General features: G+C 37.1%; 1 protein-coding gene across 1 annotated transcript in view; it reads right to left on the minus strand.

Annotated features, from left to right (window-relative positions):
* Positions 1–27,055, minus strand: part of DEPDC1B (DEP domain containing 1B) — an 81,398-nt gene that overhangs the window by 16,463 nt on the left and 37,880 nt on the right. The window contains exons 3-7 of the mRNA XM_021701960.1: positions 24,467–24,602; positions 20,260–20,387; positions 19,252–19,382; positions 17,267–17,314; positions 13,280–13,420 (exon numbers count right to left, since the gene is read on the minus strand). Coding sequence (XP_021557635.1) covers positions 13,280–13,420; positions 17,267–17,314; positions 19,252–19,382; positions 20,260–20,387; positions 24,467–24,602 — 584 coding nt within the window. The remainder of the gene's footprint in view (positions 1–13,279; positions 13,421–17,266; positions 17,315–19,251; positions 19,383–20,259; positions 20,388–24,466; positions 24,603–27,055) is intronic.

Consider the following 27,055-nt stretch of genomic DNA (forward strand, 5'->3'; position numbering starts at 1 on the left):
GGAGAAAAAAAATCAGTAGAAAATCATAAAAATAGCCCCAGAAATGAGAGAGAGGAAAGATTTAGAGAAAAGTATGTTACAAACAGTATTCTATGTTCTCCTATTTTTAAAAATATATGAATACAGGAAGGAGAGAAATGGAAGATATAAGAGAGAACCAAATGGAACTTCTAGAGATGAAAAATATTAATCCTCAAAAGAAATACTCACTAGAAGGGAACCACAGCACAGTAACACTTCAAAAGAGAACAAAGAAGACTTAAAGAGACAGTAGAATGAACTAGCCAAAACAGAAGCAAAGAAGACAAAAAGTAGGGGAAAGAAATGAAAAGAGCTGCAGCAACCTGAGGGAAATTCCACTTGTATGAAACCTGAGGGAAAGTATCGTGACCTAAAATGTGTGTCATTAGAAAAGTGGAAGGAGTCACAGAAAAAATAATTGAAGAAATAATGGCTAAAAACTTTCCAAATTTGGTGTAAAGAGAGGAAATTCACTGAATCAAAGGGCAATAAACACAGAAACCTGTTAGATGCATATTATAATTAAATTCCTAAAAATCAGTGATAAAGAAGTTCTCAAAAGCAGTCTGAGGAAAAAAGATACATTATAAACAGAGGAACAAAAATAAGTAATGACCACAGAGTTTTCATCAGAAACGATTCAAGCCAGAAGACATCTTCAAATATTCAAGCCAGAAGACATCTTCAAAGTGCTGAAAGAAGAAAATCGCTAACTTAGAATTCTATTATCCATTGAAAATACTTTTCAGAACTAAGTCTGAACAAAGACTTTTCAGAATCCCCTCCCCCACCAAAAAAACCTGAGAGAATCTGCTGCCAAGAGACCTCTACCACAAAAAATGTCCAAGGACATTTTTCAAGCAGAAAGTGATACCAGATGGAAACCTGGATCTGCATAAAAGAATGAAGACTACCAGAAAAGATTAATATATGAATAAATAAAACTTATTTTTTATTCCTTATTTTCTTTAAAAGAAAATTACCTGTCTAAAGAAAAAATAACATACAGTATGGTTTACAAGAGATGCTATAAAATACATGTTAGACAAAAATGTATGACAGCAACATCACAAAGGGCAGGAGAGAGAATATAAAAAGATATTATGGTAAGGTGGTAACATTATATGTGAAACAATATAATATTTAAATGTAGGCAAAGATTCCTTGAGACAAAAAAGCACAAACCATAAAAGAAAATGATAAAATGGACTTCATCAAAATGAAAAGCTTCTGCTTTTTCAAAGACATTGTTAAGAAAAGGAAAAAGAAAACCGCAATCTGGGAGAAAATATTTATAACACATAATCTAACAAAGAACTTACATGCTGAATATGCAAATAACTCTTACAACTCAATAATAAGAGAACAAACAAGCCAATAAAAACCAGAATATTTCAACAGACACTTCACAAAAGAAGATACAGAAGCCACTGGGCAAACGAAAACAAGCTTAACATTACTAGCCATCAGAAAAATGCAGCTAAAAACTACAAAAATATACCACCACATACCCACTAGGTGAGCTAAAACAAAAGACTGACAGTGTCAAATGTTAACAAGGATGTATCATGCATCACTGATGGGAATGTAAAATGACACAACTATTTTGGAAAACAGCTTGTCAGTTTCATAATGAAAGTCAACATACACTTATCATGGGACTCAACAATTCCACTCCTGGCTATTTACACAAAAGAAGTTAAGATGTATGCTCCTAGACCTTTATTCATAGTAGCTCAAGACTGGATACAATCCACATGTTCCTCAACAAGTGAATAGATAATTGTGGTTTGTACTATATCCATGCAATAGAATACTCAGCAAAACAATGTAAAAACTACCTGTACCTGCAACGTGAATGAAATCTCAAAAATACTGTGTTGAGCAAAAGAAGCCAGATAGAAAGTACATATTGTATAATTCCACTTGTATGAAACTCTTAAAAAGAAAACCTAATCTGGGGCCCCTGGGTGGCTCAGATGGTTGAGCGTCTGCCTTCAGCTCAGGTCATGATCCCAGGGTCCGGGGATTGAGTCCTGCATCGGGCTCCCTGCTCAGCAGGGGCCTGCTTCTCCCTCTCCTTCTCCTGCTCCCCCTGCTTGCGCTCTCTCACTCTCTCTGTCAAATAAATTTAAAAAATATTTTTTTAAAAATGTTTAAAAAAAAAAGAAAACCTAATCTATAAGATAGAAAGATTCTATTTCTGGTTGTCTGGTGCCAGTGATGGGGTTGGGTACTGACTAAAAGAGAGCACAAGAGAAACTGCAGGAGTGAAAAAAAGAGAGAGAAGCTTCAGGAGTAATGGAAATGGTCTGATATCTTAATTGTAACATTAATTACACTAATATACATTCATCAAAACTCACTGAACTGTACTTAAAATGGGTGCTTATTTTCACCTGGGTGGCTCAGTAGGTTAAGCTTCTGACTCTTGGTTTCAGCTCAGGTCGTGATCTCAGGGTCATGAGATCGAGCCTGGGTATCGGACTCCATGCTGAGTGTAGAGCCTGCATGAGACTCTCTCTCTCCCTCTCCCCCTACCCCTCCCCCCGGCCCCTGCCCTCCCTGGCTCATGCATGCACATGTGCGCTCATGCTCTATCTCCAAAAAAAATTGGGTGCATGTTAATTTTATGTTATCTATGTTAATTATATCTTAATGCTGTCAATTTTAAAATAAATTAAATGAGTCAAGAGAATGTAGAGACCTAAACATGAAAAAAGCAAAACTTAAAAATCTTAGAATTACAGAATCTCTTTGTGAAAGATTTCTTAAAGACACACAAGTAAATTAATTTGTCAACATAAAACATAAAAGTTTTTTACCTTTTGATTAAAACCAAAAGAGAAGCCACAGACTAGGAAATTATATTTGTAAGGCACAAGGTATAAAGAATTAGTATCTAAAATAGATTTTTAGAATGACCAAAAAAAAGAAAAACCAAAAGAAAAAAATGAATAAAGGACAGAAAAAGTATTTCACCCAAGAAGAAACCCACATGACAAACAAACAGCAATAAGATTACTTTTCACACACATCAGACTGAAAGAATTAAAAAGCCCCAGCATTGTTTTGACCTTGTGACATGGAGCAACAGGGCCAATTCAGCCCCATGTTTGGGGGCTTTGCGGGGGGGGTTGCTGGAGCTGCTGCTGATGCTACCGTGTTTGATCATTTGCAATGTCAGACTTGGATAACATAAACACGGGTTTCTACCAGACATGTCACAGCATCGATTTTCCAGCCAACTCAAGCGTACACTCCGACACATTGGCCATTCTATGGAAACAACTTTGAGGATGAGCCACCTCTATTAGAAGAATTAGGTATCAATTTTGACCACATCTGGCAAAAAACCACAAACAGTGTTACATCCATTAAAGGACCAGGTGGCAACATCATGCGTGAGACTGATGTGGCAGGACCAGTGGTTGTTTGCCCTGCCTTTGCAGCCATATTGTTACTGGCTGCAAAATCCAGTTTGGCTATGTATATGGGATCAGTGCAAGTGGACGTCTAGGAATGTTTTGTCTACTAAACTTTTTTAACTCCTAAAGTCCAATTTGGTTCTTTTTCTTTGATTTTTTGTTATGAGATTATCTTTAAGTGTACAATTCAGCAATTTTTAGTATATTTAGTTATGCCCATCACCACTATCTAATTCCAGAATATTTCTGTCACTTCAAAAAGAAATCCCCATACAAATTAGCAGTCACTCCCCATTTTCTCTTCCCCTCAGCCCCTGGAAAACACTAATCACTGTCAGAGATTTGCCTATTCTGAACATTTCATATAAATGGAAGCATACATTTTGTGTCTGGCTTCTTTCACTTAGAATAATGTTTTCAAGGTTCAACCATGTTATAGTATGTAACAGCACTTCATTCCTTTTGATAGTTGCAAAACATTCCATTGTATGGATATACTACCTTTTTTTCGTTCATCATTTGATGGACATTTCTGTTACTTCCACTTTTTGGTTATTATGAATAATGTTGCTATGAACATTTAGTTGCTGGTGACATATGTTGTCAACTGGTATATACCTAAGAGTGCACATACTAACTCACATCGCAACTGAAGTTTAACATTTTTTAAAAATGCCAAACTATTCAATAAAATGTCTGTGCCAAAGTAGTTAAGACTTGCCCCAGGAATACAGCTGGGATTCACATCTATATGCTCTTCTTCCTTTACACACATAAATATGAACACATAATTACTAACACCCTTTCAATAAACTCTTCTTGATTTTAATTTAGTATTAAAATTGAATGGTCAGCAATTATCATTTGTTAATTAAAACATTACACTCTTGAATTAATACCATACTCCATATACTTTATTAACACTCACAGACATATTTTTCTTGGCTACTATATAAGTCCTAAATAAAAAAGTTTTAATTTTGGATTATGTTTAAAAAGTTTATCTGGCAGCCACCTAGCATCATTGTGTTATATCATAAGTAATCTAATTGGCAAAATCTTCTGGAACCTGGGGAAAAAGCCTTAAAGTCCTAGTAGTCATTAAGTAAGCCTATATTTTAAAAAAAAAGACATTGAACCTAGGAAATAAAGCAGACATAAACTAATAGCATTTCTCAACCACATCAAAGTTACAACTTGTACTCACAAAAATAGTAATTGGGAGAAAATTAGGAAACTGGCAGGGGAATACTTTATAAATATTTTTGAATGTCTAAAAAGGCAATAGCATAAAAAGTCATAATCCTAGATTTCCCTTAGTATTAGAAACATAGATACTATAGACAAGGGGAAGAATTTGGTCCCAAAAACATTTAACTGTGCCTCCGTTTATCACATCATTATACATGCCAAATAAAAATAGAAGAATAGATTAAAAATAAAATAAAATCTTTGTACAATGTAGTGATTTGCAGCACTTCCATGCCATTAATCTTGATAGCAGCAAATAGTTCTACTACATGTAAAAGCATATGAATTTCACAAAATACTCTAAAACTTGAGTAGAAGATCTTCCACTACAGAAAAGAATTTTAAAAGTTTGATAGTGGTTTTGGAGTTTATCTTTCCACCATTAAAAATTAGAACTGATAAAAAAAATTAGAATAATAGCAGCTAACATTTATAATAATAAAACTAATTTCTATGATGAAGAAAATAGTTAACATTTATTAATAAGCATTTTATTATGTACTGAACAGTGTTCTAAACCCCAAATATTGTCTCACTTAATCCTTACAACTCTGGAAGGGAGATAACTATCATTATTCCCATTTATAGAAAAGAAAATGAGGCTTACAGAGATGAGATCACTTACCCAAGTCACACAGCTACTTGGTGGCAGAGTGTGACGTGAGCCTGCACACACTAGGGGCCTGAACACCTAAATACCATGCTGTGTGACCTGCTTTGTCCATGTGCCAATTATTTCCTAAGGATAAATTCCTACAAGAAGAAAGGTTGGCTCAAAGAATATGCACAAATATTGAACATGCAGAGAGTGGATTAAATACCACTATGCATTCTTCAACTGGGGACAAGGATTAGACAGTATAAAGAATAGAGAATTTCTCAACATAGTGAAATCTGCAACTAGCTCTTTTATACCAAATAGGGCCCATAAAACCATTTCCTTGAGAGTTCAAAATGAAAGCCAGGTAATAATCACTCCTCGTTTCTCTCTCATGAAGTAAAAATACAATGTAGTGTATCCCTGAAGAAACTTCCAAACCACTTTAAAATGCTAATTCCACCACATAAAGGAATGAAAAACTGAATGTAACTCTAAAAAATATCATCCATAGGTAAAAAGTTTTTTTTTAAATCCAAGTGTAAAGGACAAACCATGTGGAGTATATGCATTTTTCACAATGAACTATGATTATTAGTAATATTTGAGCAATATTACACTTTCTGAGAGATCTTCTCATTCATTAAATCCTCATAATCATCATACTATGTAGTTAGAGGTGAAATTTAGAGCAGGTTTTTTCAAAAGTTTTTTACAACTAAAATTAAAAAACATATGTTACATCACAATATATGTGCAAACACATAGGTATTTAGCTAAAACAAAAAAATGTATAAAAATACCTACTCTTACTATATACAATGTACTCTGATATTTGTACACTATTGGTTTAATGCTGTTCTACGACATAGAATTCACATCCAACACACAATTTCTGAAACAGTGGCTCACAAACTACTGAGTTTGAACCGAGGCTCTTACAGAATAAACATCCAGGAACACACGGCCAGAGCCAGACAGAAATTCTGGTCTGAGCGCAGCAGACAGATCCGGGATGATGGTAAGGAGTGAAAATCCTTAGCACATGGGTGACCCATGAAGTGGTATGGATATGATCAAAGGGAAGGTGTATGGGGAAAAGGCTGAGGTTTGATGTGCTTTAATACTTCAGTCCTTGGCACTGGATGCCAAGGATGTTATTTTTCAATCTGTTCAAATGTCAAAGCAGGACTCACTTCTAGATCTGCTTTTGAATCTTGGAGTGCTACATAATGCTTTCCTCAGTTCAAACACATGTAGGAATATTTAGATTCTCAAAAACAGTTTAACCTGACTTCTCTGTTTCTGTTTCCCAACTTCTTTCTCGTTGCTGACCATAACTTAATCTTTTTTTTTCTTTCAGTAAAAGCTTACTGACAAAAGCACCTTACAGAACTCAGGAAAAATGACTGCAAGAGAACTTAGCTTTAAATTACACATGACAACAAAGAAGGACTCTTTGGACTCCTGAGTGGCTCAGACAGCGAAGCGTCTGCCTTCGGCTCAAGTCATGATCCCAGGGTCTTGGAATGAAGCCCCACATCGAGCCCCACATTGGGCTCCCTGCTCAGCAGGGAGCCTGCTTCTCTCTCCCACTCCCCCTGCCTGTGCTCTCCCTCTCTCCCTCTCTCTCTCTCTCTCTCTGTGTCAAATAAATAAATAAAATCTTTAAAAAAAATAAAAAATAAATTACACATGACAGTCTACTGTTAAACACATCTTCAACAAGTACCTTTGGATTCTTCAAGATCATAAACTATTACTGATTTTAAAGAGCTTCTTGTGTTTTTTTTAGATTCGTGGGGGGTATAGGTTTTAAGAACTTCTGAAGGACATCAGGATTCTCTCCTCATTTTATAACCAAAGAGTTTCAATGTGGTAACTATTTTATTCTTTGGATTATTTCATTTTGCTCAACAAAAGCTAATAGAATAACTTTCCATCTTTTGTTATTTCTATAATCTCAGTATCATCATAAAAATACTGAGTCTTCCGTTTCGAGAAAATGACAAGGACATTCTGCAGCCCAGAGGTAACTTGTTTCTTGCATTTCAGAATGATATACTAGTGCTTATCCCAATTACAGATTATAAAAATCTATCACAAGTAGTTTCACATTAAAAAAAATCTTGCTATCATTTGAGAGAAGATATGGTCAGATAGCAACATATGATTACCCTATCTTAATTTATACATTATTCCAATTTTTTATATTTTTTGAAACAAAAGAATGAAACTTAGTAGGAAAGTAAGTGTAACCCATTGTTTAAGTTTCCTGTTTTCATATCTAGAAGCATGACAGGCATTACTGCCATTTTTCAATGAGAAAACCAAGGCCTAGAAAGGCCCTGTTTATTGACACTTAGGTCAACAAACCAAGTTACTGGAGTTTGGTGATGTTTCCATTGGTGATACAAGAATAAAATAATGAAAACATAATAAACAATCTACCAAATAACTTACATAATCCACCTGTGAGACTTTTTTCCATCAGGGAAACACATCATTATTTAGCTGGATTGATGGAGGACAATGAATAAATAATCAAATACTCAAAGAAACCCAACTATTCCTTATGATACAAGTAAATACAATTAAAATAATGTTCTATATTATTAGATATTAGGTGACACCTCAGCCATGAAGACCACATGGCAGGTTCAGAGTTGTTGGTGCCTTGTGGAACCCCTACCTTTTTGTCACAGTCCTTCCCATTCTCCAGTGGTTACATCAGATTTCTATTCTCAAATCATCCCAAAGGCACATTTTTATCTTTGCAAAGTAGACCTGATGTTTCCACTAACATACGCAATGTTATCAACAAGCTATCCCTTGTGGGAGCTTCAAATAAGAAGTGAAATATGAAGACTTTTGAGAGGGCCCAGATTTCCCTGAAAGGCCAGTGAGACCATGTCTGTTCAGCCAGAGAATAAGAGACTCAAGAAGGTTCACTGTAGTTTTCAAGCAATCAAAGGAATTTAAAAAAAAAAAGTCAGTTTCATTTTCACTGAGAAGAGGTATAAAAAGGAAAAGGTTTATACTAAGGCAAAAGAATTCAGACTACAGAGAAATTGGCAAGGACTCCCTGCCTAAAGAAAGACATAGCAGGGGCGCCTGGGTGGCTCAGTTGGTTAAGCGACTGCCTTCGGCTCAGGTCATGATCCTGGAGTCCCTGGATCGAGTCCCGCATCGGGCTCCCTGCTCGGCAGGGAGTCTGCTTCTCCCTCTGACCCTCCCCCCTCTCATGTGCTCTCTCTCATTCTCTCTCTCTCAAATAAATAAATAAATAAATAATCTTAAAAAAAAAAAAAAAAGAAAGAAAGAAAGACATAGCAAGAGGAACTATTTCTCCAGAGGCTTTGAAGGGAAAGGCCAACAAGTCGCGTTTGTGAATTGCTTAAAAGTAGGCACAGATTCACCCACGTACAAGATGATGTCCTTTCCTACACGAAGAGTCCCAAACAGCTATAGCATTTTTATGACTTCTTTTGCTTTCATGCTGAGAAAGTCTTTCACCCACCCAACATCAGATAAATATCAACTGTATTTTAGATTTGCATTTTTTACATTTAATTCTCAATTCAGCTGAAATTTATCCTGATGAACGGTATGAGAAAGGTCTTCATTTTTTTCCTAAAAGTTTTTTCAGTTATCCTAGTGATTACTAGTATATTTATAAATAGCTTAGGTATTTTGTTATAGCCAAGGAATATCTAGGCATTTCCCTAAATTTCCATCATTAAGGAGTACCTAACCCCACTTTACTCCAACAATCTTGATATAACAGTAATCATTTTATTTGGAGGTGATTCAACATCCTTATCTTGGCCCATCTACATCTTCAAAAGCTCCAGCCATAAACCCTGGGCTCTGAGATCAGAGAGCACCACCAGCAAGAACTTTGGACTAACATGGGCAAAAACCCTCTGTCTGGACAAGCACACCAATTAGGCACTCTCTGAAAAAAAGAATTGTTTTCCCTTAAGAATTACCGTGGGATGAGGACCCTGAGATAACCTGAAGAACATAAGAGCAAGAGGTAATAAGGCAAAGATGGCACAGGCTCCAAGAAGTCGTTAGAAAAAAGAACCAAAGAATGGAAAGTCTACCCTTATAGATGTTTCCAGGTTAAAAAACCTAGAAGAAGATCTCAACTCTTTAGTTGGATAATCCAGTGTACAATCAACGTAGTGAATTTCAATGGCATTTTCTAAACTTCACATTTAGCAAGTAGGGAGCAGCAAAGAGCTACTCAGTTTCCCAGCTGCCTAGCAAAAAAACCAGGAGCCAGAAGCTCAACTGCCTGAAGGAGCAGACGAAAGGAATAAATGAGCAAAGGGAGTCATGTGAACTGGGCTTGAGAGTCTGAGAAGCAGTGGGAAGCATCTTGGAGATCACGTCTCTGGGACACTTGCTCCTTCTAGTGGTGGCTGTAGCTACAGAGACGCAGCAGTCTGTGCCCAGGAAAATTCAAGCCCAGAACTGCCAGATATGCCAGTTTTTCTCTTCACAGAGTCACAGATTCTTATGTGAGTTTCCTGTTTCTCAAGTTTGTCAATTAATTACATTTTCTTTTTAAAACACAGAGGTCAAACCAGATGTATCTATCAGTCAGATTTGGCCCAGAGGTCACTAGTGTGGGAACTTAGATTATAACATTATACAACCCACAAGTCACCCAACTGTCCAAACACCATCCCCTGCCCTTCTGTGCTTCCTTTGTGTCTCCCTTTTTCCTTGATATGACAAGTTATGGCAAGCTACACAGCTCACTGGGTTCTAGGGTACATGCAGAGTGTGAGTGAAAGATGCCAGACCATCTCATTCACCCCATTTAAGAGTCAGCCAAATTCTGGTCTTAATAAGAAACTGCCATTCTGGGAATGAAGATGAGTTACTATACACAGTCATGCTGTTAGGTCAGACTGCTGACCCAAATTATTTTTTTCTATTGTAAGTGAAGAGTAAGTTCAAAAATATATTTTTTTCTTTAAGAACTCTTAGATGTTTTGCTTCACTATCAGTGACTAATGGCTCTCAAGGTCACAGGTTTTGCTGGCTTCCCTCATTCTAGAAGTAAAGGAATAAACCTCAAAAAATTCATTAATTAAACTGAAAATCATTTCCACTGAAAATGCTGTAGAATTTTTAGCTTTTACACAAAGTAGACTGATTATCTACTTATTACTTACTTATCTGGTGGCATCCTACTGCAATTCAAGTAAGTCAAAAGGTTTTAAGAACTGAGTCAACCCCACAGAGATTCAACCTATGTGTCTGTCTTGTACATATCTATACATATTACCTTTTACCACAGACTTTAACAGGATTGCTATACTAGATGATTTTTGTTAATCATATAATGATCAAATTATGATAATCTAGAAGAGAAATAGAACGTTTCTATTTCTTCTTTTACTACATAAGATCTAAAAATAATGGTTTTCAATGGAGAGTAAACATGTTCACTTGAGAAGGACTGATCAGGGAAGGTTAATAAATTTTGACTATCCGCACACATTATTTTTACTAATACCTAACTGCCATAAATTCTCCATTCTGTCTATCTTTCTCCACACTAAACCCTGTATAAGTAATATTATAGAGGGTAGCTGATTCTGACATCAATTTGGAAATAATCAGCTTTAATTCCTAGCTGAGATCAAAATGGACAATTGTGGTAGAAAAGACCAGTGATGTCATAAACACAGCTGATTCAAATAGGAATTTGTTTTCTAAAAAAAAGTTCCAAGTACCTGTGTTTCCAAACCAGATCATTTTTACCATAGAACATGATGAAAATGGAAAATGAGAAGAAAACCTAAGAAGTAATTTTTAATCCAGTCTTTAGGGGCACCTGGGTGGCTCAGTTGGTTAAGTGTCCAACTCTTGATTTCAGCTCAGGTCATGATCTCAGGGTTGTGCAATCGAGCCCCACATCGGGCTCTGAGCTCAGCGCAGAGTCTTCTTAAGACTCTCTCTCTCTCCCTCCCTCTGTCCCTCCCCCTACTCGCACTCTCTCTCGCTCTCTCTGTCTCTAAAACAAATAAATAAATTTAAAAAATAAAATCTTTAGAATTCTTATTTTACCAGGGGCACAATGGCAGTAAGTGGCTAAAATGAGAATCGGCTCAATGACTCCATATTTATATTAAACAGCAGCAAGTATTCGTCATTAGGTATAACGTTCCAAAGGACAGAAGCCCTCGGTCCTCTTTGGTTGAACACAAAATACCAAGACGACCCAGTGGTCTCAAGCCCCAGTAACAGGCCTAATCCTTTCATCTGTTCCCAATATTAATCTCTCTAAAAACACACTCATTCTTATGCACATGATTTACAGTAGTTGTGTTTTGTTTCTTATTATCAGAAAACCTACAGAATCTTAAAATTTAAAGTGCTGTACTATAAGATCAGGTAAATTATTCAAATATTGCTGATACTTTATTTTGTGAGGATACTATGACAGCATCTATTCTTTCTAAGAAGAAAGTAAGATGAGGAGAAAAGGAAGAGAAAGGAAGGGAAAGATGGTTAAAGCCTACAGGACTCAGGAACAAGAGTATGCAAGTTCCCACAAATTTACATAACAGAGCATGATACCAACACAATGATTCGGTCCATTAAAGCAAACATTTTGACAATAAAGCAAAAATATTTATTGAACAATCACAATATAGCAACAGGAAAATCTGATATCCAAGAAGAAAGGAACAATATAAAAAAGACCTAGCAATAACGTGGATAGTTTTTCCTTTCTACCCTGCTTTTTTGACACTAAATTCTGAAGAATAGATCTATGTGAAGAATAGGAACAAGTTTCAGAGAATGATAAAGTTACTATACTTATTTGTCATGTCAAAATAAATAGTCCTACAAAAACCTGTTCCTTCTATGAAAAAAAAAAAAGAAATTAGATTTCTAAATGAAAATACATCTCCCATACTTGACTGTTCATGAAAGGCATATCCAGAGTAGAAGATTTACTCTGAACAGTAAATGTCAAATTTACATTCTTCTCTACCACAGAAGTTGTACTTTTTTGTACCAAAATGACACACAGTATATTACTCTTTCTTTTTTTTTTTTTTTAAAGATTTTATTTATTTATTTGACAGAGAGATAGAGAGCACAAGTAGGCAGAGAGAGAGGGAGAAGCAGACTCTCCACCGAGCAGGGAGCCTGACGCGGGGCTCGATCCCAGGACCCCAGGATCATGACCCGAGCCGAAGGCAGCCGCTTAACTCACTGAGCCACCCGGGAGCCCCTATATTACTCTTTCTTAAGAAGTAAAAACTATTGGGGCGCCTGGGTGGCTCAGTCGTTAAGCGTCTGCCTTCGGCTCAGGTCATGATCCCGGGGTCCTGGGATCGAGTCCCGCATCGGGCTCCCTGCTTGGCCGGGAGCCTGCTTCTCCCTCTCCCACTCCCCCTGCTTGTGTTCCCTCTCTCGCTATGTCTCTCTGTGTCAAATAAATAGATAAAATCTTTTAAAAAAAAAGAAGTAAAAACTATTGGTCCTTGCTTTGAGTTTCCTAACAGAGCTTAACCATTTTCTTTTCCTCCTTCATAGAGCAGGACTGAAACCAGGCAAACACCTCACCAGTTTTTATTTCAAAAATGCCATGGAGGGGCGCCTAGGTGGCTCAGTCGGTTAAGCATCTGCCTTCAGCTCAGGTCATGATCCCAGGGTCCAGGGATTGAGCTCCATGTCCATCCAACCCTTGTTGCCATCATCATCATCATCATCAGGCTCCCACCTCAGCAAAGAGCCTGCTTCTCCCTCTGCCCCTCCCCCCACTCATGCTTGCTCTCTCTCTTGTGCTTTCTGTCTGTCTCTCTCTCTCAAATAAATAAATAAAATCTTTAAAACAAAAACAAATATGCTACGGAGGTTTGACTAATGGAAGTCTCAAGACAGTAGAAAATGAAATGATTCAATGTCAATAACACAGACATGTGCTCATTATATCCCAACTTACCTAATACACTTACAAAGGCATCAAAAAGATGAAAAGTAAGTAGAGGCTCTTTCAAGTGACCATAGTAATCTGCTATAGTTTTAAAGACATCTTTTTCAAATCCTAAATACATAGGCTGCTTCAAATCTGAACAATTAGGCCCTGTTTAAAAAAAAAAAAGAGAGAGAGAGAGAGGAAAAAAAAACATTAATGGGACGATCATGTCTAAGGATTAGTCTCTATGTATATGTATGGTGTGTACAGATATCAAGATCAGATAAGTTTTCATGGGGAAAATTGACATTATATAAATTGACATTATACATTTGCTTACACAAATATTCTTTATGTCTAAATCAAAATCTATTAAAAAACAATGAGGAAAATCACTGGCTTACTTGCTTTTTAAAAGAAACCCACTCTTTCTTTTACATCCTTCTGAAAGGCATTTTTGTTAAATGTAGACAATGATTATTTTCTGTGAAATATTCAATGTTTTCCTAGTCTTGACACAGTTGACCAAGATGACAATTAGCTCACATATGTAACAGACAAGTTATAAAGCAATTTGCAAAGCTTTTCATTATTTTATCATTGCTACATTATGAAATCCTAGAGTCAGAGCTGAGTTAATCAAATTCTACCTCGAACTAAACTACTTCAGACTAGTTAAAACTTACACTCTTTTTCTTAAAGATATTCAAAAAAGGAGATTTTACATTGTGTCCTGTAATTCATTCTGACTATAAAACTCTGTATCTGATCCCCAGCCAACCTTCAAAAGACAGTGTTTCAAGCAGAGCATATTCCAAAGTTGGGGTAACTATAAGAAGCCTGGAACAATGTGGTCCCGGCCATACCCTAAGCAGAAGCAAGGCAAAGATCCAGTTGTATCTGGGACCAAAGAAGAACAGGAAGAAATGCTGAGCTCTCTACAGATGAGGCAGCAAATGCCCCCAAGAATCCACACACAGACCACAGATTTACATTGCCAAGTAGAGAGACAAACTGGAGCTGCCCATGTCTTGAGGGAAATGGCAAGTAGCCTCATGAGGAACAGTTTTGGCCAGTCCTTCAATTCCCATGAGAGCACGGAAGAAAGGAGTGCGAGTGCACTGGCCAGTTCTGGGCCAGCAGAACACAAGACTAAAAAACTAGACCCAAACAGATCTCTATCCTCAGGGGAACAAAAGATAAAGCCAGTAGAAGTTGAAAGAAACCCTTCCTCCAGAATCACTGCAACTAAAGAGAAAGGATCAAACCAAAAAAAAAACCAAAACCCAGTTAAACATTCTGAGCCTTTACATTTCAAGGCCAATGGGACCACATGAAAATGGCTTCTGTTGGTCTCCTTAAAAACCCTCTTACCTTTTAATATTCTGTATACTTCTCATAAAATAACTTAATTTGATTGACTAAAATAATGAAAATCACAAAAGACCTACATGCGGTCCCGTGTTAACCTAGCAACCAACAGAGCCGACATTCTTGCCTGCTTCCTCCTCTGCAATACCCCAAGCTTAGTCAACTGAAATCATTTGTTTGGTATGTCTCAGCAGTGGGCCCTATGAGAGGAGGTCGTATTCCTAAGACTTTTTTTTCTCAATCATTTTGAACTTCAGAATATCTTTTTTTTTTTTTTGCATTTTTTATTTCGTTATGTTAATCACCATACATTACATCATTAGTTTTTGATGTAGTGTTCCATGATTCATTGTTTGTGCATAACACCCAGTGCTCCATGCAGAACATGGCCTCTTTAATACCCACCACCAGGCTAACCCAGCCCCCTACCCCCCTCCCCTCTAGAACCCTCAGTTTGTTTCTCAGAGTCCATAGTCTCTCATGGTTCGTCTCCCCCTCCAATTTCCCCCCCTTCATTTTTCCCTTCCTACTATCTTCTTTTTTTTAACATATAATGTATTATTTGTTTCAGAGGTACAGGCCTGATGTTATTCCCGACTGATATGGGAAAAGTTTTGCCTGTATCTGTTTTTTTTTTCTTTATTTAATCCTTATAACCTACATGCACAAAGAAGAAAAACACAGTTAACCTGTTTTGTATTTACTATTCCAGTTATTCTACTATTCTTTTTTTTTATTATTTTACTATGTTATGTTAATCACCATACATTACATCATTAGTTTTTGATGCAGTGTTCCATGATTCATTGTTTGCGTGTAACACCCAGTGCTCCATGCAGAACGTGCCCTCTTTAATACCCATCACCAAGCTAACCCATCCCTCCATCCCCCTCCCCTCTAGAACCCTCAGTTTGTTTCTCAGAGTCCGTAGTCTCTCATGGTTCATCTCCCCCTCCAATTTCCCCCCTTCATTTTTCCCTTCCTACTATCTTCTTTTTTTTTTTTAACATATAATGTATTATTTGTTTCAGAGGTAAAGGTCTGTGATTCATCAGTCTTACACAATTCACAGGGCTCACCATAACACATACCCTCCCCAATGTCTATCACCCCGCCACCCCATCCTTTGTGGCTTTATGTTTACTATTCCCTTGAGGGAAAAATTGTACTCTTCACTACATTTTGATCATCACTGAAAAATCGATATCACAACCACACCTTAATATACATTATAGAACATATTGTAGCCTAGATTTGTTTTACCAGCTTCCTCTATTCTTTCCCAGCTGATCAACTTCCAAATCCTTGGTTTGCCAAGAATTCAGAAATGGGTAATTTAGCTTCACATTTATACCTTCTATCTCATCATTGCCAACTCTGGCCAAAGATATAATTTAAATTTAATTTACTTCAAATGATTGAGCAGGAAGAATAAAAAGCACTCTCCCAAGCCGAAACCACTCTCCATCTCAGAGGTTCCAAAATATTAACCAAAAGCCAATGAAAATTTAATAGTTAAACAGAGAAAACTTTAGGCTTCACACAAGCTAATAATTGGTATTCATATTTAAAATGATAGTATATAATCATTGTCCATATATTATGACTGAGATTACCTACAATAAACTGCATAGTTACCTTAATTTCATTCTATAATCAGACAAAACTAACACCAGTTAAATAAATCATTCAGAGTCTACTAATTCAAAATTTTCTTATACCTATATCTGTACTCGCTAGCCCTACCCCAAAGGTACCTTTCTGAGGCCATCTGTGAGGCTTAAAGGCCCTATAGACCAAATATCACCATTGTTAGTCAACCAAAATAACTAGAATTCTTCTCATTAAAATCACTTGTTTGGGTTAAGCCATTAACCATTATAATCCCTTCTTTGGGTAAAACCTTCCAAAAAATCCCCAAAAAATAGCAGTGTTAGTGAGATACTATAATAACACATTCTTTACAGTGCCTATGATATCCAATGAAGTGAATATCTATGCTGTGAAATGGACTGCATAAGCCTATGCAAATCCTCAGAAGGACCACCACGACCCAGGCCCTGTCATCTTACATCGAATAACTGAAATACCCCTGCTTGTTTCTCCACACGGAAGTTCTCCTTCCAAACCATCCTGCTTATCAGTCAGACTAGTCTTCTAAAACATTTTTTCCCCCTTAAACCGGTGCCCTATAAAAAGCTAATAGTAGACAGGATCTGCTGAGCAAATTGAGATGTAAATACAGGGCATACTTAGGAATATGTGTTTTAGAAATAAAAATAGAGGTTTTAAAAATAAAAATGTATAAACTGTCAATAGGCCACATCTGCACAATATTATATTCAATATAACTAATTTTCCTTCACTGTGATGAAACAGTCAGAAAAAGTAGTATGGATTTTATCTGTAGTGTGATTATATCCACCAGAAAAGAGAAACACAACATTTCTTCAAAAATGTTCTATAACTCAGCCCCTTCACCAAGTCACAAATTCATCACTAAAAGCACACTGGTCCCAAAATAATTACCTGCTAGTCTCACAGGTGTCAAATCAATGTTCAGGCCATTGAACAAAAATATTTTCTAATTCAGGGCACTAATTTCTGTTAATCTTATAAAACTGGGGGATAATTAGTACTTACAATTTGCCAAACACTTCATAGCTGACAGTACCCAATGAGGAAGCTCTTCTGCAGAGAAACGAAAATAAAGAAGATATTTGATTCAGCTGCATGTAACGCAAGGAATTACATACATACATAGAATCATAAGAATGTATAACCTGCCCAAATAATATGAAACATACCTGCCAATCATAATCATAAATTGCACATCACCTATTAATAGAACGGCATGTTTAAACACTGGAAAACTTTCCTAGGAGCAGTGTCACAACATGAGCTTGTACAGATCATGCCTGCAAATTTCTCAAAGGACAAGATGCACCTTTTAAAGCTTTGGTGAAAAGCAGAAATTTGGTTTATTCCAAAGAAACAAACTAACTGATCAGTTACCCTAAGAATTAAGGAAAAGGCAGAAAAAGTAAAAATATTAGTTACCAACTATATTTGTGAATTCAGTTCACCAACCCCCCCCCAAAAAAGGGGGTAAATTCTCTATGTCTATTGTCCAATATAAGTATCATTTTGCATGTTTCAATTTTCAAAATGTTTCAGGGCAAGAAAATCCCATTGATATACTAATATAGGCTATTAGTTTTTGGACAGCCTTAAAATAATAACTGTTAACATTGCTACAAGAAATCCGAGCTAAGCCTTTTTCCCAGAGTTCCTCCCCTCCTGGCCCTGACACAGACATCTGATGAGATGGACCCGCACTCATGCTTCTGCTTCTCCATCTTCTTCACTTTGTGAAAAACTGCCAAGACACCAATCGAACTGTATTAGCTCTAATGAACCTGAGGCTTGTGGAAGTGTTCTTTCTAAGAACTTGGTAAGACAAAAGATGACCGATGATCTAATTAGTAGGTAAAAGTATTAATGTTTGCTCTACTCAAAGAATGTGGAAGGATTTTAGACATATTTCAAAGGCAATAGCCCCATCATTCTATGTAATTTAATCGTATAGGTTGATATTAACCTAACAACTCACGAAGTCACAAATTTATTTGTTTCCTGATACCATCCATTCCCAATACAGAGGCTACATAAAAGAGGAGGTGTCTCAAGTTTCAAAGACACATTCTGCTCCTGTCAGGAATTGGGACCTAGAAAAACCTCTTTCCCTCTCACACTGCTCAGGCTCCTTCGGGTAGAGTTCTATCTTGCTGCCCAGGAGTCCCCAGCCCTAAATTTAATAATAATTTATAAAAACCCAAAAGTACTACACCATCTTCCCACATCCAAATGTCATTCTAGTTCCAGCTATTCCCAGAATCAAGGGTTAGAAGTAAAGAAAGAACCATTCAAAAAACCCATCCAATTCTGGCCCATCCCCAATTTAAGAGAAGAAAGATTTAAAATCAGTTTGGGGATTCTGGCCCACTACAGGTACCATGCCCTTATTTTTCCAAATAAAAAAACCAGGATAGGCAGCTGCTAAATGTCTTTTTTTTCCTGACTTATAAACTGGCTTGGAAGAAAAGGAATAAAAAAATTAAAGCACCTTCAGCATTTAAAGGCCTACCTTTATTAACAAGAAAAAAAAAAATGACATAAATCAAGACTACCCCAGAAAATCTACCACAGAGACACCATATGAAAAGGTCAGTGAGAACCTAAAATCAATCAGACCCACTTGAAACCTAAAATCAATCTCCAAGATCCAGTCAGTCACAAACTGACTCAAGCACTCAGTTAGGTCTTAAACTTACTTTTCAGGGATTTTTCTGTGAATAATACAGAACCACTTAATGCCCAGTGTGGTTAACACTGAACTAGCCTCTGGATGGATTGTGCTGAGGCTTTGACTCCTGGATGTTCACCTTTCCTTGACACCTCCTTAATCCACACAATTATTTAAAAGGCATGAGGAAATGAGACAAGGCTATACATAATGAGAAGGTACATTTATTGAGGGTTTAGGGAAGGATCAAAAAAGAAGCTGATGGACCTGCACAGCCAACACAGTGGGTCAAATGGGACCAGAATGGTTTTTATGGACTTACTTGATTTGTCATCAAGGATGACAACTCCCTGCTTGCTCACACTATACACATTATGGAGGATGAACTTGGAGTTGACCAGTTTAATGTCTAAGACTTCTTCCAAAGAATCCAGGCCAAGGACTTTCTGTAAACTGGAAAGATATATGATAATTAAATTAATTACTTTTTAAAAAAATCAGTATTACCCAAAAACCTGGCATGTAAAATATCAATCTTTAGAAAGTCTTTTTTTTTTTTTTTAAGATTTCATTTATTTATTTGACAGAGAGAGAGAGACAGCAAGAGAGGGAACACGAGCAGGGGGAGTGGGAAAAGGAGGAGGCTTCCCGCGGAGCAGGGAGCCTGATGCGGGGCTCGATCCCAGGACCCTGGGATCATGACCTGAGCCGAAGGCAGACGCTTAAAGACTGAGCCACCCAGGTGCCCCAAAAGATCAATCTTTAAAATGCGTTATTTTAAATAAAAATAAATAAATAAAATGCGCTGTCTTCATGCATTTTATCCAATCTTGGCAAAAAGGCTAGAAATTGAATATGATGAAACAAACTTAAAAGACCTTTTGGCCATTAACAGATTGGTTCACTAATTTAATAACATAACACCCTGAATGCCAAGAAAATGATTTCATAGGTATAGATATTATAAAAACAAAAACCAGCTTATCCAATGATGAGAAACTGCTAATAGTATGTTTGTGAGGGGAAAAAAAAACTGCTATATAACATCATCTACTTTAATTACCTGTAGTATGCCAAATATCTAGGAGACCAAATTTACCACTGTGTTTCATTAAACATAAAGCTTCAGGATTACTAGAAAGTTGAAGAACTTTTAAATTTCTCTTCTTAACTATTATATAAATGACAATAGAAAATTTCCAGAATTCAGTTGCAAATAATACAAAGTTCAGGTTTTAAGACGTAATTTCAGAAAATTCAATATGCAGAGAGTAGTAGAGAAGCAAAATAGAAAACAGTGAAAGTGTTCATTAACATCAAACGCACGTACTATGCTAATGTCATGGACTTCCATATCTCTTCCACGTTGGCCTCTGTCAGCTGCCTGCGGCAGATGAGACGGCAAGCCGGCACCTCTCCGATGGCAATACTGTGCCTCTTGTACCACATCTCGGAGGTCTAGTTGGGCGGAGGGTCGAAAGAAAGAGAACAAATATCTCAATAGACAGTGATACGATTTTATCAGAAATTTCTTTGACTTGGTTATTTGTAATTTGATTTAAAATAATAACTAGAAATACGAACTCATTTTCTTTGCACAGACTACAGAGAAGTCGAGTATAACCCTTCAGGATGAGGTCACATTATAAATGAGTATTCATAAATCACAAAAGAACGATGGCAATAAACATGACATTGACTATTTTTTCCCTCTGGGAATTCTAACTAATCAATGAAGTAGCCATGAGATAAAATTCAGAATTAAAATTGTCAAAGAATACCTATCCATATTTACACACTGTCCAAATGGAGTAATTGTTTAAAACAAACTTAAAGTCTATTACTTCCAAGAGTTCTCTATTTTCTATAAGCAAAGATCAAATAAGTACAAAGTCAATAAGCAGCCCCCAGATCTCAGGCTACTGCAGAAAGCAGGAAAAACAAGAGTTCCACAGCACAATCATTTACAAATATATTCTATAAGAGTTTTTACAAAAGTATCTTTATAGAAAAAGCTAATACACTTGGAAAAACAGAGCCAGAAATTTGTTTTGTGATTTTGTTTTTGGAGAATTATTGAATTACAAAAGAAAGTTAAAGACCATGTGGATTTGTGAATTTATTTAAAGTATCTAAATTAGGTGTTCTTTTTTTTTTTTTTTTTTTTAAAGAATTTATTTATTTGCGAGAGAGAGAATGAGAGACAGAGAGTACGAGAGGGAAGAGGGCAGAGGGGGAAGCAGACCCCCTGCCGAGCAGGGAGCCCGATGCGGGACTCGATCCCGGGACTCCAGGATCATGACCCGAGCCGAAGGCAGTCGCTTAACCAACTGAGCCACCCAGGCGCCCCAGGTGTTCATTTTTGAAGGCAGGCATATAAACTGTTCCATTTGCCTAGCAAACCTACTTCCAAAAGTTATCTTAAGGAAATACCCTGGGGGCACCTAGGTGGCTCAGTCAGTTAAGCGTCCAACTCTTGGTTTCAGCTCAGGTCATGATCTCAGGGTTGTGAGATCGAGCCCGACTGGGCTCCGCACTGGGCTTGAGATTCTCTCTCCTTCTCCCCCGCCTCATGCTCCCGCTCTCTCTCTCTCAATAAATAAATAAATAAAATCTTAAAAAAAAAAAAAAAAAGACAGACCATGGATATATTCAACTATTTATCTGTAAAGATATTGCTCATTACATTGTCTCCTAAAAAACTGGAAACACAGTATATATCTAACAGTAAAGGACTGGATAAATAAAATACATTACTTTCATATTAGACAAGATGCAGATATTAAAATATGATGTCAAATGTCTAATAACATGAAAAAATAAGCTAAGCACACTGTTCAAAGTGAAGAACACAGGCGATGAAAAGCTCAACAGGATCCCATTTTTGTGTTAAAAGTTTGTATGGAAAAAAGGATACACTAAAAAGTGTTCATGTGAATTCTCTCTGGATGATATCATAAGTAATTTATTTTCCTTTGTCTCCGCCTGAAAACAATTCTATTAAATAAATGAATAACAGCAACAGTAATTAACAGTTACTGAACACCTGTGTGCCAGCCACCATTCTAAGCGCTTTATAGATATGAATTCACCTGATTCTCACAACAAGCCTGCCCCAGAGGGTACTATTATCATCCCAATTTCACCATTAAGAAAACTGAGACACAAACACAATGAATAAAACACAGAAACAAGCTCAAATAGCTAGTAAATGGAGGAGCCAAGATCCAAACCCAACACTCTGGCTCCAGAATCCAATATCTTACTTTCCACACTGTACTGCCCCTCAGCAAACACAACAGTTTTATTTTATTATTTTATTTTTTTATTTGTATAAATGGTGAAGCAAGAGAAAAGACAGGATAAAACAAAAACAAAAACCAACAAGCAAAGAGGAAGCAAAGATAGAAACAGGGAAAGTAAAATAGAAGAAATGAATGATGAGCTGAAGTTCTTCAAGAAAGATGAACTCTTTCTTTATTGACCATTAACCTCCTCATTCTAAAACCCACATCAAGGACCAAGTGGGGAAACAGATCCTGCTCTGCCATTCTTCCTTTGGACATTGCTCAAGAAGCAGCAGCCGAAGCTTTGCTGGAATTACAATGAGCAGGGAGCCCAAACCTCTCCCACTTCATTCAAGAGGGAAGTACAAGACACAGGTAGATGACGAGAGAAATGATAAGCTTTAGGAGAAAATGGTTGATGAATCTAGGACACTGGTATACCACTTCAGGGCTCCTGGAAAATTAGAAAATGAAAACAGAAGATACAAGTCATTGTCATTGGAGCATTAAAGTGTGCTAATGAGTACTTGGTTCTACAGATGACACCAGGAATATTACAACTTCATAGAACCAGGTGGAATAGAAAAGGGAAGTTACTATATTGATGACATACATACATATTAACTTAATACAGGATTTTATCTCTTTTGTACAAACAACACTAGATGACCTTATAAAGAAAAAAAATGCGTGTTGAATAACCACTCTACCAATGGGGCCATGTTAGATGTTGAATTGCAAATGTTCATAAAAAATGTCCCTGACATCATGGAGCTTACATTTTAACTTTCTCTGGGACAGGAACTATCAACTAGACCTTAAGTAAGTAAGTATTCCTCATTAGGAATAAATTAAAAGTCCTCAAATACCCAAAGTAGTTCCACTTTGTTTTCTAGTTCTCTATTTTTGTATTGTATGCTTCACTAGACTATGAGCCTTTTTAGAGTTAAAACTGTATCTGTGGAGCTAACACAATGCATGGTACACAGCAGACACTCAATAAATATTTGTTGAATGAATAAGTTAATGATCTTGCCTTTAAGTTCCGGGACCATTATCTCCATCTGCCTGTGAGATACCTCCATTTAATACAGACCATGTTTACCACCAGACATATTTAAAACAAAATTCATCGTCATCCTGCAAACCTGCAAGCCCTATGGAGTCCCTATTTCTGTCACTGGCGCCACTGTTTTTCTTAAATTATCTTTGATAAAGCCTAAGCATCTTTTTTTTTTTAAGATTTTATTTATTTGAGAGAGAGAGAGCGAGTGAGCATGAGCTGGGCAGGGAGGGGCAGGGAGGGGCAGAGAGGGAGAAGCAGACCCTCCACTGAGCAGGGAGCCCGACGCGGGGCTGGAGCCCGACGCGGGGCTCGATCCCAGGACCCTGAGATCATGACCTGAGCCAAAGGCAGATGCTTAAACGACTGAGCCACCCAGGTGGCCAAAAGCCTAAGCTTCTTAACTATTATTCTCTTCAAACTGAAAATACAACCACTTTAGGAAAAAAAAGTTGCTTTTTCTTTTAATTAAATTGCCTAAAAATGTTTACATCACATCTTTGCAAATAAAAGCATGAATTGGACATCTATCAAACTAGATTAATTTAAAATACTGGTGTGGGTACAATTCTTAAAAACTGCCATATGAAAGTTTCTCTCTGTATTTTATTTTTTAGCATTGCCTCAATCATGGTAGTCTTCTATGGGAATATTTTAAGGTAAAAGTACCCCCCAAAATTACTTTATTCTACATTAAGCTTAGGTTTCTCCAAACTAGCAGAATCTAACTGTTCATTATTAGGGGTCATTCCACAATACTTCACACCCTAACCTGCTCACTCTCAACCGGTAATAATTAGAACAAAATTCAAGAAGATGCAAAGAGCGAGAAGAGTAACTTCTAGAACACAGGAGAAAAGGAGATTATGAGGGAGCTGCCACAGAAACCTGCTTGGTCTGAACCTATGAAAAATATCTACCATGTATTCAGTCAAAATGTCAGCAGGAAAGAGAGAAAAGGTCCAACAGCTAATCTTTCCTTGTTACTGTTCTGTCAGCTATTGACACATAAGATATTGTTTTCAAGTACTTTTGGACCATTGTTCATAGAAAGACGTAGACTAAGGCTGGTGGTTCACAGACCATTTCCTACTTCTGGAGGCTGCTAGCCCCGCCCCCAGCCACCACCACGGCCACCACCCCACTCCACCCCCATCTCCCTGCCCAGCTTTTAGTAATACACTTACCATCACAACTGGCCTCACTGGGATGTTTTCTTGTGAAGTGCTTGGTGGGGGGTCATTCCATTCCGGAAATTTAATAACATCCTTTTGGTATGTAGGCTTCTTTGGATATGGTTTCAGGGGTGAGGAAGGAGGAAATCTAAAAACCAAGAAGGAAATCTCTATTACTGTAGTCAATGGGAGACACAGATATTTTAACAATAGTTCCCATTTCTTCTATCCTTGAGAATTTATATAATTCCAAACCTCAGATAATGAGGTCATGCTCAAATTATCACACGTGGCTCACTGTACCCAACATATGCGTTTTTTCTTTTTTCTTTCTTTTTTTTTTTAAAGATTTTATTTATTTGACAGAGAGAGACACAGTGAGAGAGGGAACACAAGCAGGGGGAGTGGGAGAGGTAGAAGCAGACTTCCCTCCGAGCAGGGAGCCCGATGTGGGGCTCGATCCCAGGACCCTGGGATCATGACCTGAGCCGAAGGCAGACGCTTAACGACTGAGCCACCCAGGCGCCCCTATATGCGTTTTTTCAATGTTCATTCATTACACCTATCACATAAACACAGGAACCAAACATGTGACAAATTATGAAATAAATAGAATATGTTCTCTTATCAAATGATTTTCACGATTATAGATGTTCTTAACAGGCTGCTAGGGCAAGCCATTTCTTTCACCCAGCTCGCAATCCTTACTGCCTCACAACTCTCTCCAAAATTTATAGATGGTACATATGCAAACAGAAATTATGGACAGACTAATCCTCGGTGATACTTGCTGAGGAAGAGTATATTGGCACAAGAATCTTTTAGCCTTTTATATCTATTTCAAATACAATCCTCTTTCCCTTGAATATGGAACACTTCACAATGAGATGGAAGCCTCAGTCTTGGAGGAGGTGAGAGCTGCCCAATGTCCTTCTTCTGCCTTTTTATACCCTTCTCTACCCTACCTCTCCAAGGCCTTGGCACCATCACTTCTTGGACTAACACAGAGAAGCCTAAATACAATCTAATCTTTAAACTGTTCTAGACCATATCTGATAAAGAACAACAGAAAGGTAGTTAAATACACATTTTCCTCAGAGGATCTTTTTCTGTTAGTTTGTTAGAAAAAGATAGATTGCACTGCCTTGAAAAAGTAACACAAGAACTCTCCTTCTTAATGTTGACATGAAAGTCAATAGGTAGTTTACTTTTTATTTATTTAAGCCAAAATAAAGGTTTAAAATCTTATCCATGATACCCACAGGAAAAATAATCCAAATAAATGATAAAGATCTTATTCTTAAATGCATACAGAAATAAATAACTTTTAAAATGTCTATAGTTTACAAAAAAAGTTTGTACTGAGGTGAATCAGGAGAATCACATATAATAAGCACTATGGAGGAACATTTCAAAAATAGTCACAATAGACTTGAAAAAGGATGGCTAATGAAGAGAAGTTGAGTTTCATCTTCTCTGAAAAGAATATCCAATAACTCCACTTTATTTGAAAAGTCAGTGAGAAAAAAATGAAATCATTAAATCAAGTTAAAGATAAATAAACTGAAAGCTTAAATTTTTTAATCAAATTGCCAAGGCAGGTATTTCCAAACAATTCCAAAATACAAATTAAATAAATCTCTAAAGCCAGTGAAAGTTACTATACCTCTTAAGTGAAGGCTGGCTTACAGAAGTCCAATCCTATTTCCAAGAAGCCAACAATCACAACAGAAGTCCTACTGCCAACCAAAGTACGGCATGTATGCACACACTTGGGGACACACACTCTCTATCACATTCACATACACATATAATTGTGCAAACATGTCCAGGGAAATCACAGGTCACCCATCCTTCAGCTCTTTAAAAATTCAACACCTTCCCTACCCCCAGCCCACCACTGATACCCACTGTTTACCCTCCCAACCCCTTCAACTAAAGTGTGAAAATTTGACCTAAGTTCCAGCCCTAATTCTCTCACGAACAGTCTATGTGTCCTCTAGAAAGTAACAGTGTCTCTAAGTCAAAGTTGGTTCATTTGTCAAATAAAGGGATTATATTGGATGACCCATAAATGTTCTCCTGGGTTCGAAATGTGTTTCCTGTATCCCCACACCCAGAAACAAGAAATACCTTCCCAAAACCAAAGCAGAAGTTCTTATGTGGAGAACTGTGATTGAAGAGATACCAGGGAGCCACGTTCTTCCTTCGCCCTGGGACGAGGAGGTCTCTGCCATAACGTGTGTAGCTATCCCTAGCCAGTGTGGGATCTTCACAGCAGTCCAGCCAGAGACGAAATGCAGAAGAGCTCCCCCTGATGGACTACTTTTACTGTGTGCCCTGAAAGTTTTCCGTGTCATTTTAATACTTTAATCACGTCATCTCAGGCTTCAAAGCCTGTCAGGGATGATCTCATCCAAATGTCACATTTTTTTTACTTACAGAAATGAAGGTCCAAAAGAGGAAAGCAACTTACTAAAAGCCTCCAACTAACTGGCCAAGAGAACAAACCATCTTGTACAAAAGATATACAAGCCCTTTAATAAGGACATTATAAAACTTTATTGAAAGACATTAATGAAGTAAATTGATAGAGAGATA

Source organism: Neomonachus schauinslandi, chromosome 7, assembly GCF_002201575.2.
Source record: "Neomonachus schauinslandi chromosome 7, ASM220157v2, whole genome shotgun sequence".
Classification (NCBI taxonomy): Eukaryota; Metazoa; Chordata; class Mammalia; order Carnivora; family Phocidae; genus Neomonachus; species Neomonachus schauinslandi.